We start from the raw sequence: 12,811 nt of genomic DNA, 5'->3' as shown, positions 1-12,811 counted from the left end.
CTAATTCGGTCCCAAACAAAATGTTGAATTGGAAGGGATGGGCTAAATTTTTGCTGTTTCTGGTTTGAAATGCACATGGCATTACCTACAAGAAACACAGGTAGGTCATAGTTGTAACAAATCATATGAGTTCGTTTCATAATCTTACGTTCTACAGAAAGACTATGTCGAGGAAAAAGGATCGACATGCCGAACATGTCGGTGTATTAACTTGATATAAATAAATATTTCAAAAGCAACATAGTGGATCATCATATAATATAATAGTATATGGATCCGAATAAACAAAGTGAATTATGCTTAAATTAATTAACAAATTTTTGAAGGAAATCATGGAAACGCTACAAAGGTTTCCTGCAGGTATTATAGTATATGAATCCGAATAACATAGGATCTTAAACAAATTAATGTCTTAACTCAATACTCAAGAAATATATGTAGCTGACTTTCTGAAGAGAATTATGCAAACTATAACTTAAATTGTCTTATAGAATAACACTATAACATATATTATATATAAAATGAATAGGAAAAATGTTCTAAAGGATCTTGATCAAGTTTAAAGGTTAAATTATTCAACCAGTGCCTTGCTTCTTGGTCAAGTCACCATATTACTCGTCTGCTCCTCTAGGCTGCAGCCCAAACCCTGTAGCATCCGATCTTTTCATAATCCTCAACCTCTTGCATGACTCTATGAACATTCTGCAAATTTAAATCACCCAAACCCATATATAAATATAAACTGTGACATATATGTTTGTAGTGAAATATAATCTAAGTCAAAAGATATGAACATACCCCCATGGTACATCTCCCGCGAGCATCCAGTCTCCATCTTTGTCTTCGTATATGGTAACGTATTCGCAGTTATCACCATCTTTCAAGGCCACTCCTGCAAATATATATGTACACATTATTTAGATGTTGTTTGTATTGTGATAACTGATAAGTAGAAAAGTCAGTTTTCTGGTATAAAAACATGCTAATTTAAATTATTTTTTTCAAACAAACAAAAAAATGAAATGTAAATGAATAGTAAATCTCTAGTTTTTCTACAAAGTTTTCAGATATTATGAGACGGTTTTGGAGTTAAACCACGTACAGATCATCAAAGCTAAAACTCATCATCAGAGATTTCTAGGATTAAACCTAAATAATCTAAATCTGAAATTCTCGTGATAAATAAATCTAAAACTATTAACACATTAATTAACCTAACTATAATTCTTGCATTAATTACCTTTAAAACGCATGAGTTCTTAAAGTGACCTCTCTTACAATCGGATTAATTTTTTTTTTTTCACATGATCTAAGGAGAGAATTAAATTACTAACCAATGCCATGGAAACTGAAGAGCTTATCGAGAGCAAAGGCTAAATCATCATAACCTTGGCTCGAACCAAGATCCATCTTCCTCAAGTAAGGCACACCATCCATGCTCACTTTCACATACCCTAACCCCACTTTCGTTGTTGAAACTTCCTTACAGCTGTTTTTCCTCCGGTAAGAGCAAACCGGCGGCCATCCCACCACCTGACTTTTCGCAACCGGAGACTCATTAACTTTCTCTACGTCACCACCTGATGAAACGACACCGCTTTCACATTGATCACTATTACTTCCTGACGACGTCATGATCATCTCCGTGAAACCTCTCTTCTTCATCATCTTCTCCGTCCCCGGAAGACCTAGTCTCAGCTCAGTTATCTCAAGCCCGAGTCCACCTTTCTCCATTTTTTAACTTTTTTTTTTGTTATTCGTTAGAGTTCTGAAATATGAGAACTTTCTTCTCTCGCACACTTCTCTTATTGTAGTAATGGTACTATACCGCGTCGTGCTTTTATGCGTTGCTTCGTTGGTCCACACGATAAAACCTATGGAAACCACTCAGAGATCGATACGTTGAGTCAGTTTGATATCTAAGTTTCAGTTTGTGTGGGGAGACAAAGTGGGGGCAAAGACAGGTCAACTGATGTTGCGGTGGTCGGTCACATGAGAGACATAAGTTTGGTGCTGTTTTCTAATTTTTCTACAAATTTAATAAAGACCGGCACAACAAGGTGGTTAAGGGAACAGATCCTACGGTTGTGAAAATATTCTTGTGAATTTTCTCTGACCGTTGGATTATTGGAATCTGAATCTCTTTCTCCTAACATCCCATGTGTTTTCCTTTTGTAAAGATTTTTGTTCTACCTAGTAAATCACAGTATACTTTTTAAAAATCAGTTAGCTATACATTTCTAATAAGAGTATAGGACTATAAAATCAAATCCTATACCATTTTGGGATATGTTTGTTATCCCTTCTTCCATTTTTTAATTGGAAATTAACAGACTTAGCTTAATTATAAGATATTTCAGCAATGATTTTGATGGGTCACCGCATAAATCTCACATGGAGAGAGAGCTTACACCAACTATATACTTTGTATAGATGGTAAATATAGTACGATGTTAGTTTTCTACTAGGGATTACAGTATTAATCTAATTACGATTGAGATAGCATGTGTTATATGTTTTGGTCCAGGTCCAAGTTTGTATCAGTTATGACATAGATCTAAACTGTAATGAATAGCTTCTAAGTTCTTGTTTGAATTTTGTGTTTTTTTTGTTAAGTTCACTTTATAGTTGATCTGATTTTGAGACACCTAAATCAGATTATAATTTGGTTCAACTTTCAGATCGATCGTATTAGGTTTAATTGGTATAGATCAGATCGATTCAGTTAATGCAGATGTAAATTACCTATTGTAAATCTTATTTTTAGTCTGCATGTAAATAAAATTCCTAAGAACAACATTCTCCGTGATGGTAAAGGGTTTTAAAAGAAAAAAAATAAATTAATATTTTAATTGTTACAACTCTAGAAACATTAATAAGATGATAGCTGTTGTTTTAATGTTTCAATCGGTTCTAAACCTCCTTAGTTTAAGAACTTTTGCTCATTTACTTTAATATTTTTATGATTTTTTTTAAGTTAAGAACTTCTTAAAAAAACAGCGTTGGAACTGCTCTAAGAGTATCCTCATTCAAAAAAGTCTTTCACGGTCCGTTAACAATATTATTTTTGTCATAAAATTGTGTTTGATGTTTTTAAATCAGTTGAATTACTTGGAGAGTGACATGTATCCTCGAAATCTCTTTTCATCTTCACATCGCTTTTGAAAGACCAATTGATTCTCCATTCTCTCTTCTATGTTTCGATTCTCTTTCTTACTTTTTCCTTTTTTTATAATTTTAAAATCTTCAGTGATTCAGGAAAGAAACCCTTGATGTGGGTGCTCAAAAGAACTGATCTCAGCCGATAACCATTTTTTTTTTTTGCTAAATATCTCAGCCGATAACCATGTGTGTTAAGTTAGGGTTTCTTCATGCAGTACACACATTTCCAAACCAATGACTTTGAACGGAGTAAAAAAAGTCTCCAATGAGTTCAAACTTAGCTAGACCCGCGTTGTTGGGTTGTTGCTAACTATATTTTGCTCACAGTACCAATAAAACACAAGAAGTAATGATGGGCTTAAGAGATGTAGGGACACACGCATAGAAAAGAAAATCGACCGTGTGTAGTGTGGGTTCACTCTTGTCTACAACTTTGATTGATTGATGAACATCAACAGGCTGGGCCACGTGAGATTATATGAAATACAACCGCATAAAGCGAGAGAGAGATGAGTCATTATTCCCATCTTTCTTGTTTGTTTAGTTAACTTTTAATGTTTCCAGTGACTAAGAAACAGCATTTTGAGATAATGTTTCCAGTTGGAATTTACACAGGGGAAAATGCACCTCCGGGTGTTATGGCGGTTGGTCATGTACTGCACTCAAATCATAAGACATCAACTGCTCTGAGCTTACTTAGTTTTCCCTTAGTTTTCTTTTTGAATTTGGTTGAAATAGTTTTATATCTTTGTAGTTAGTGTTAGAATGTAGGTGTGGTTTAAGGGGCGGTCCATACTGACTCTTAGTGTGGACTCGTCCCATGTAATTGCAAGAGTACAATGGAGTCTCTATTAGGTAGCGTACGATCCATAGACATGTTTTTAGGTGATACTAGATTACTCCATTGTCTTTTGGTTGAATTTCGTAGGAGGTATAATCTCATTGTAAAATTTTTTGGTTAATGAAAGTTGAAGTTAACATTTTGAGATGTAAAAGAGGACAGTTGTGCGTTTGAGATATAAAACCAAATAATGCTCCGATTCAGAATCTGTAAAATTGGTACCTATATATACATATTAAACTTCTTGGTACCAGTGAAAAAAAAAACTTCTTGGTACATAACTTGAGCCAGAGAAACGTTTGCCTTTACATCTCAAACGCATGATCATAAACTTCTAAGAACGTACGTAAATAAGAATTACTTGAACCAAACAATTTCACATAGAAACCAGCTTTTTGTCAACCACAAGCTATAAATGTTTAGTCCATAGTTTTTATACGCATAATACCAGTATTAGTTTTGATGACAGATGTAATATTTTCAAAGCGTAACCATACCTACTCATACATAGAATTTTAAACTTCAATTCTTAATTATTATTTTTTTCCTTTCTTTGGTTAAAGGGTTTAATTTTACACTCAAATTCAGATTTAGAAACACTTAAACAGTACATTTCTAACCGATCGAGCTAAAAAGTGTACTAATATATATAGTCATATATCACAATAATTATGAGAGTAGTTCAACCATATGTTATAAACCATCGATTAACCTACGATGTTTGTGAATTTTGTTTCTTAGACCATGATGCTTTATTTTCCCAATCAGATATAATGAAACTCAACTTGAAAGTTCAGATCGTCTAATTAAAAATCAGTTGCCAAATAATGCTTCTAGTATATATTGCATCCGTTTCTAAATATAAGATATGTTGGTAAAAACACAATGTCTTTTTTGTCTATAAAACATCACTAAAGCTACTCATTCAGTTTCTAAATATAAGATGTTTATAATACTTTTATGTTTCAATATGTAAGATGTTCTCATATTTTTAGGTAGTTTTAACTTTATCAAAACATGTGTAAACAATCAAATTTAATAGTTCTATTTTGTAATTGGTTCAATTATTTTTAATTTATAATTTTAATAATACATTTCAGATGAAAATTGATTTTCTTAATAACTGTATTTTACCTAAGACATTTTACATTTAGGAACAGGAAGAATATAAATTAATGTTATTCAACTAATTACAAAATAGATTATCAAATATAATTGATTACACAACTTTTAATAAAATAAAAAATTATTTAAAAAATAAAAAATATTTTATATATTAGAACATCAAAATTCTTTAAAACATTATATATTTTAGGAAAAGAAAGAATATAACTTTTCTCAAAGTATATATTAATAAAAAATCCATGTTCACTCTTTTCGAGTTTTGATTGGAAAACATGCATAGTGATTGTGTGATCTGTCACATGTTTCTTCTACGCTAGGTTATTATCTACGCGATTAATATTTTTTTTGCTTATGTTTTCGGTTACTTAATACAATATTACAAGTCTCAAATGTCATAAGTCATAACTATGTTCCAAAGCCCTTATATAAAGAATACGTATCTTCCCAAAAAAGAAGATCAGGGAGGTATAATTTTGATTAAATAGACGACCAAATAAAAATAAAATTACAAGTATGTTCCCACGTCGATAAGCAGCGTAAACTTTAAACAAAATTACGAAATCGCAAACGCTTTTTTATTGTTAATATTGTCAGTATAGGAAGTATAAAATTCAGGTAACCATTAGAGTATGGTGTTAGAAAAAAGAGAGGCATATATAGATAAATATAATGATTCAGTTTCTTTAATATTAAATTAAATTATTAAAAATTTGGATCAGTATTAATAAGCCGTAGAAATATTTTAAATATAAAAGTTTTAGTTTTCTATATCTTCAACAAGATTATCTTCAATAAATATCTATCATTCTCCCAACCTCACTAAAGAGTAAAACATTAAGAACTTTTTATTCGTCTCGAAAACTATAATATAAATTTTAAATTGTCCGACAAATGAGCAACACGCTTATAAAAGGGCATAAGTGTTTAGCGGATCGTTAGTCTCTATAATCGAACAAATAATTTTTAAAGTGAAAGTATTATTTTTATTATACGAATAGTCGTCGGATATTAAGGAGAAAACACATTTATATTGCTAAGATATGTTACATATTTCCTGCATATTCTTATCTTACTAACACGTATTTAAACAGAAGAAAAAAAATGAACAGCGTATATACTAGAGCTTGGCTGGACTTTGAATTCGCTAGTTTATTGAATCTGCCGACACATGTCCCGTTTCTGCGGTTTACGTTTTGATTACATAACTTATATCTTTATTAAGAAAAGTATTCTATAGAGAACAACCATTATATATAACCTTTTTTGTCAAGAACAACCATTATATAATACATGTGAACTTGGCGTAATAGTCTATAGCAGAAAATAAGATTATCATAGAACCCAATACGAAGTAACGCAGTTCCTGATTTAAAAAAAAAAGAAATTTATGGAGCCATTCTTTTGTCGTGTAATTAAACTAAGCCAATAGTAGAAAACGTTTATATACACATCCCTAAAGACTTAAGTTGTATACACAACAACAACAACAAAATTGAATGATTAGTTTTTTTTTTGAAATCGATGTTTTACAAAATTCAGTAGCTAAAGTTTGCCGTCCGTTAGCAGTTTCCACCATATTTTGAACAAGTTGAACATAGAAAGTAGAAACACGGCTACTTATACAAAATAAATAGCACTATACCAGAGTTTATGAGGCATTAATAAGTTGGAAGAAATGTACATTATAAATCGTACAGAAAAGTAAATACGTATAAAGGAAGGGTTGATTTATATAGACATCTTCATTAATTACAGCATTGTTAATTTATTATTGATGATGTTTGACCAAAAAAAAACTTTCTTTTCTTTATCATGTAGACATGTACAGTAACTTGCTTATGTCCCACGTTGGAAAAATATTTAGGTTTCTGTCCATTTGACCCAACTTCACTTCTACCAATAGCGTGTTTTCTGTTTCTCGGCCTACCAAAAGCGTTTAAAGATAGGAATCGGTATGCATAGACAAGAAATACATAAGAAGTTTTTGTTTTGAAATGTAAATTTTATATCTCACCAAAAGGAAAATGTACAATAGAAACGGTGAAACAAAAAAAAACTGAGTATGAGATTGGATGAACAAGCATATGATGAGCTTCAGCGATTGGTTTATCACTAAAGAAGATTGTGATAGTGCAGTTGAGGAAGCTGGTCCTATATTCGTGTAGAAACCGTGTTGAGGTACGAGAGGAAGATAAAGCCCAAAAATGCAACCGATCCTTTAAGAATATGTTGGCCTGTTGGGTATCTCTTCTCCCTCATTCTGTCAAGGATCTAAAAAAGTAACAAAATACAAACTATTCAATAGTTTATTATCACGAAAATTATTCAATAGTTTTTCTCAGTAATATGCTAGTTGGGTTTGAACTCAGACACAACGATGTCTTTTCCTTTTGCATTTTGATATCGGAAGGATGGGTTGTTGCAATGGCGCACAGTGAAAACTCAGATGAATACTCTTATCTTTACCAATCCCTCTTCTACCTATACGATAAGAGAAATGTACGCACCACTCCAACAAAATAACAGAAAAAAAAAATACAGATAATTAGATGTAGTATAATGTCATAATCTTGAATTCAGTTGCTTGTTGCAAGACGTCTATGAATCTCATCATGTTGTAATGCTGACTCAATATATAACTGAAATTGTGAAAAAGAGTTTATTATCCTCCTAAATACAATAATAAATGATTCTATTAAATATATTTTGGAGGGTTTCTAAAAATTCACTCCTATCAAAATCAAAAGATCGTCATGTAGCCAATAGAGAGTTGAAGACAGCGTTTGTTCATCTTCCCCGATCTGTCAATATTTCATCCTTGCACTTCCTCTCTACCAACCAGCCCTTATTTACCTTCATTAATATTTTCTCCTTACTTTTTTTCTTTGTGTTTAAAATCTCTACTCCACGACAAAAACTTCTAATCCACACATGTATGTTTGTTTTTGTGTGTGGCAGTAATGGAATAACATAGTTGTGTTTATGTGATAAGTCAATTGCACTACTAACTTAGTGCACCACTTAAGTTCTTTTTTTATTTCACCTTTTCTGTTGTTTACAAATATTTTCAAAGTAAACCAACTATAATAAAAATAAATTTTGTGACCAGAAGAATAATGTATCTACTGGTTTTAGGTTAATCTCTCCACGTATGTAACAGCTGTTGTGGTTTTCTATGAATAGCTGTCGTCGATCTGCATTGTGCATTTTCCTTGCCTCTCACTTTTCCACCTTTCTATATATCATTTCAATCGCTTTGTTTTATTACTTTGCTAATTGTATTTAATTATACAAATTAAATCTTTCTTCTACAGTCCATTTTCTTATAACATTGTCTGAGGTGAAAAAAAAAAGAAATTACGCATGATTTCCTTTGGGAACAAGATATTTCAAGGAATTGATTGAGCATGAACGATGTATTTTCTGAAATGTAAATAACAAATGGGTATGAAAAGTAAGGGCTAATGATTTCAAATTTCTGAAAGGTGTTTTGTACCTGTAACCTATTATATAGAAGAGAATGCAATTAAAGGCGTATTTAATATCTTGGTTAAAGATAATGATTCCTTTTGTTGATGTAGAAGTCTATGGTCCATCGCTATCCATGGTTTCTAGTTTCTTTTAGAACGTGTATGTTTTCATATATTTTCATTCTCCTTTCAAAAATATCCAATTTCTTAAATTTTAAATTTACTTTCTGAAATTCGTAGACGACTAATTCAGAAAATTTAAAGAAAATATAACAATTTTTATATTTTTATCAATACAACTTTTGACTAATTTTTTAAAAGCATATATCATATAACAATTATGTATACGAATTGTATGTTTATTGTGAATTTCTTTTTGCGATAATTTGAAAAATTCGAAGTGGCACCAATTACTTCCACATATAAAAACGTTGATTTTTAGTTATAATTTGTTAGTTAAATGTCATTATTTTCTAAAGTGATTGAACTGCAATAAATTTTTATCCGACGGACAAACGGGACGTCTGAACCCAAAAAAAAATCGTTAGTTAGCAATCGGACATTTGCAACGATTTTCGACCAAATTAAAATTTCTGACGATATAGATCTGACTTTCCGATGACTTTCCAACGAATTTGGCCGGAAAGTTGTTTCTTGTAGTGAAATGAACTGATATTTTGTATTCATTAGATATTGACGACTCAAGTCATGACATGTAGCCATGTGGGCGATATCTTCTTCCAGTGGTATTTTTGTTTAGTACTTAATTACCCGAAAGTTTTTCTCCCGTTGCCATGAGAACACCGTTGCTGCGACTCATCGAACTTAGCAGCTGCATGCACCAGCTTTGGTTCGCTAGCTACGTCAGATTTATATCATAACAAACAAAATTTCATACGATTGTCAGGTGGCAGACACATCTAAACTGAGGTCCGATCATCAAAATAAACTATTACTATACTCCGATTTCAATTTCAAAGGAGAGTGGTTCTATTCTTATGAACAACAACACTAAAGTGTATATTAATTATATCTAAGGTTTCGAATGCATTAAACGTCGAAAGATCTTAAGAACATTGTACATGTGCTTTTTTCAAAAGAAAACATTGTACATGTGCCCTAGGTGAGTTAGATCTTTTTAAATGAAGTAGATATATTTACTCCCCATAGGTAGGTCATAATTTTAAAAGAACTCAAAACATAATGGCGAGATAGAGATGTCAAAAACATGTCCAAAAAATACTTAATGCATATCAGCATTTATAGAAAAGCTTTACATCAAAATCTTTGATCAATCACGACCTTTCTGGGCTTTTACTAAGTAAAAAATCCGCCTTAAAGTGATTCATTCTATATGCTTGTAGTATAATTGTATGACATACGGTTAATAATATTTGGCGACGTCTAATCAAAATCCAAGCACTGAGCCGGTAGGACAAACATAAAAATGTGTGGGTAAAATGACACCCGCACCTGAACATATCTGGAAACACTCTTGATTAGGGGGTTATTTGTTGAAATCATATTATTAATTATAGGTAGTAAACAATTACTAAAGTTAGAGCAAGATGAATATGTAAATATTTTGATTATGTATAAAATTACACAGTTACACATCTGTTTGTTTACCATTTCTTTAATTACACAGTTACAATAAAATACACACTCAAAATATAATTGATAGGGTGGACTATATTCATCTATACAATAATACGAACTATTTATGAACATCTAAGCATGTATAATTTTCTTACACAACATTTAAATTAAGAAAGATTGTATATTTTAAATAATCTTATGTTTGAATATGATCTATGCCTCACTTGTCCCCCTCTCTAAACCTCTTTCTCTAACCCCTATGACCTATTCATTAACCCAAAACATATACACTAATCTCAAACTATATGATGCAAATGAGCGGTAAATTTCGCACACGGCGAAACACAAACCGTTTTCTTAAGAAGAGTACCAGTTTAAACCATGAAGTTGGTACGAAGTCGTTCTGAATAATCCATCATCCCCTAACACACCACCTTGCTGCATCAGTGGAGGAGTTTCCTCCATCACGGAAGAAGGCATGTTCAAACAGTCTCCACCTCCTACGCCGTGAAACCGTTTGCTCGGAGATGCATCCTGCTCTTCCTCAGCTACAGGCCAAAGAGCTCGTTTCAGATTCGCCATCATCATCATGGGCCCAGAGGAAGAAGCAGGATTCAAACCATTAGGATTACCATTAGAAACATTGATATTGACTGAACCGGCTCCGTTGCTGCAGACCATGCCGCTTCCGTCGTACAAACCGGGATCGCCGTAGGAGAAAATCCCGTAATCACCGGAGAATTTTCCCGGGAAGATATTCATTGACCTAGAGACGTTGTGGTGGAGTCCACTTGATAACGAGGGAGGATTTTTTCTGAAGATGTAATCAAACATATCGGGATCCTTATCGTTATAAACATGTCGACTTGCGTTGTTCTTCTTGTAGATTCGACATAACACCCAATCATCAAGCTAACATAAAGGAACATCCAAAATCAAACAAAAACGCATATATAACGATATGCTGAATCAAGAAAGTTATTAGCATGGCCGGCGGCTTAAGTAGAGTGCCCCCATGATATTAAAAATCAAAATTTAGAAATTCTTATGTTAAAAATAATTTGTTTTTTTTTGACAAACATATATTTAGAAAGAGATATACCATTAACGCAAATTGGTTATATATATTTTCAAAACTACATTAATCTTTACAAATCTCATACAAATAATTTTATAAAATTATGTTAAGAACTCTAATTTTCAACTAGGTAAACAAATTTTGTTGAAAGATACCATTTTTTTTTTGAAGCCCCAAAAATTCTTAAGCCGATCTTAGTTACTAGTATGTTATTACATACCCGGAGGGAGTTTCTCTTGTTGCCGAAGTCACATCCTGGTGGTCTGTTATTAGGTTTGTTGTCGATGAGACGATACTCATGCATGATCCAATCGCTTTTGACGCCTTTTGGAGGTTTCCCACTGTAGAAAACGAGTGCCTTCTTCACGCCCACCTTCAGCTTCCCATCCGAGGCAAGCACCGGTTTATCAGTCCCCGTCGCCTTCCAGTATCCTGACGTCGCCGCTCTGTTCGGCCTCGCTCCGTTAGGATACTTCCGATCTCTGGGACTGAAGAAATACCATTCCTGCTCTCCAAAAGATGCCTTTGCTGCAACAAACACAAACAAAAGAAAATCAAGAAATGAATTCGTGAAGAAATTACATAGAAGATTTAACAACTAACAATTTTACATGATAGCCTTGGTAACATCAAAAAAGAAACAACTCTACATGTTTTATGAGTTGTAATAACATAATAAACCAGTTTAAATAAAAAAAGGGAAAAGGAAAAAAAAAACTAACAAAAATTCATATAAAAAAAGACGTAAAAACTTGGATGCCGATTATGAGATGGTACGTACCGGGAAGTTCCCATGGATCGAACTTATAGAGATCAACTTCGGCGATGATGGCGACAGGTAAAGGAGCGGAGGCGACTTTGCGTTTGAGGTAGTGAACCACGAGCTCTTCGTCGGTAGGGTGGAAACGGAAGCCAGGAGGAAGGTTAGGTTGCGGCGGCGGAGAACCACCGGGAGAATCGGTAATCTTCATTGATAATCTAGCACCCTGATCGGAGGTTTTGGTTGTTCCTGTAGGATAAGTTCATATCATATTACTCTGAGATTATTACTTTTTTTCGGTTCTTAGATATATTTTTTTTTTGTTTTTTGGAGAGGTTTCCTGAAAAATGTTTATCTGAGCGTTACCGTTCTATTAAATGGGCTTATACTAGAAACGCCATTTTATGGTTTTTAATCCGCTGCTTTTTCGTACATTGTATATATACACCCGCAGAAATTTAAAGTTTGTAATTTGTCTGGAAACTTTTATTTTAGTATATACAGTAAAAACTCTATAAACCGATAACGTTGGGACTATAGTATTTTATTAATTTATAAAATTACTAATTTAAAAAAAAAATAGATTTTACCGTATATAAATTAATTAATTTTTTAAAAATATATTATTATTATATTATTTGGTGTATGTAAAATATGTTTCATAAAATTTAAGTATTATTTTGGATATAATTTTATTAAATATTATTAGAGTATATTGAAATGTTAAGAAAAATAAATAAATTATGTTGTGAATATAAAATAAACAATATATTTTT

General features: G+C 32.4%; 2 protein-coding genes across 2 annotated transcripts; both read right to left on the bottom strand.

Moving 5' to 3' along the window:
- Positions 1-281: 281 nt before the first annotated feature.
- Positions 282-1,825, bottom strand: LOC106444036 (auxin-responsive protein IAA19). Its single transcript, XM_013885570.3, has 3 exons — positions 1,335-1,825; positions 799-892; positions 282-702 (listed from the first exon to the last, which is right to left on the bottom strand). The coding sequence occupies exons 1-3, from the start codon at positions 1,732-1,734 to the stop codon at positions 612-614; spliced, it is 585 nt and encodes a 194-aa protein (XP_013741024.1). The 5' UTR covers positions 1,735-1,825; the 3' UTR covers positions 282-611.
- Positions 1,826-10,171: 8,346 nt separating this feature from the next.
- Positions 10,172-12,439, bottom strand: LOC106444035 (NAC transcription factor 56-like). Its single transcript, XM_013885569.3, has 3 exons — positions 12,057-12,439; positions 11,496-11,803; positions 10,172-11,109 (listed from the first exon to the last, which is right to left on the bottom strand). Exons 1-3 carry the CDS (start codon positions 12,244-12,246, stop codon positions 10,555-10,557), a joined length of 1,053 nt encoding a protein of 350 aa, XP_013741023.2. The 5' UTR covers positions 12,247-12,439; the 3' UTR covers positions 10,172-10,554.
- Positions 12,440-12,811: the final 372 nt, after the last annotated feature.

This window comes from Brassica napus, chromosome A3 (genome assembly GCF_020379485.1).
Source record: "Brassica napus cultivar Da-Ae chromosome A3, Da-Ae, whole genome shotgun sequence".
NCBI classification, from domain to species: Eukaryota; Viridiplantae; Streptophyta; class Magnoliopsida; order Brassicales; family Brassicaceae; genus Brassica; species Brassica napus.
The sequence above is the reverse complement of the archived record's forward strand: the minus strand, read 5'-3'. Positions and strand labels throughout refer to the sequence as shown.

Excerpts from the sequence above, each read along its gene's own strand:
- LOC106444036 (XM_013885570.3), bottom strand. The coding sequence starts at position 1,734 with ATGGAGAAAGGTGGACTCGGGCTTGAGATAACTGAGCTGAGACTAGGT. Across the intron at positions 893-1,334 it reads CTTCAGTTTCCATGGCATTG|GAGTGGCCTTGAAAGATGGT; the intron begins GTTAGTAATTTA and ends ATATATTTGCAG. Across the intron at positions 703-798 it reads GCGGGAGATGTACCATGGGG|AATGTTCATAGAGTCATGCA; the intron begins GTATGTTCATAT and ends TTAAATTTGCAG.
- LOC106444035 (XM_013885569.3), bottom strand. The coding sequence starts at position 12,246 with ATGAAGATTACCGATTCTCCCGGTGGTTCTCCGCCGCCGCAACCTAAC. Across the intron at positions 11,804-12,056 it reads CGATCCATGGGAACTTCCCG|CAAAGGCATCTTTTGGAGAG; the intron begins GTACGTACCATC and ends TGTTTGTTGCAG. Across the intron at positions 11,110-11,495 it reads ACAAGAGAAACTCCCTCCGG|CTTGATGATTGGGTGTTATG; the intron begins GTATGTAATAAC and ends CCTTTATGTTAG.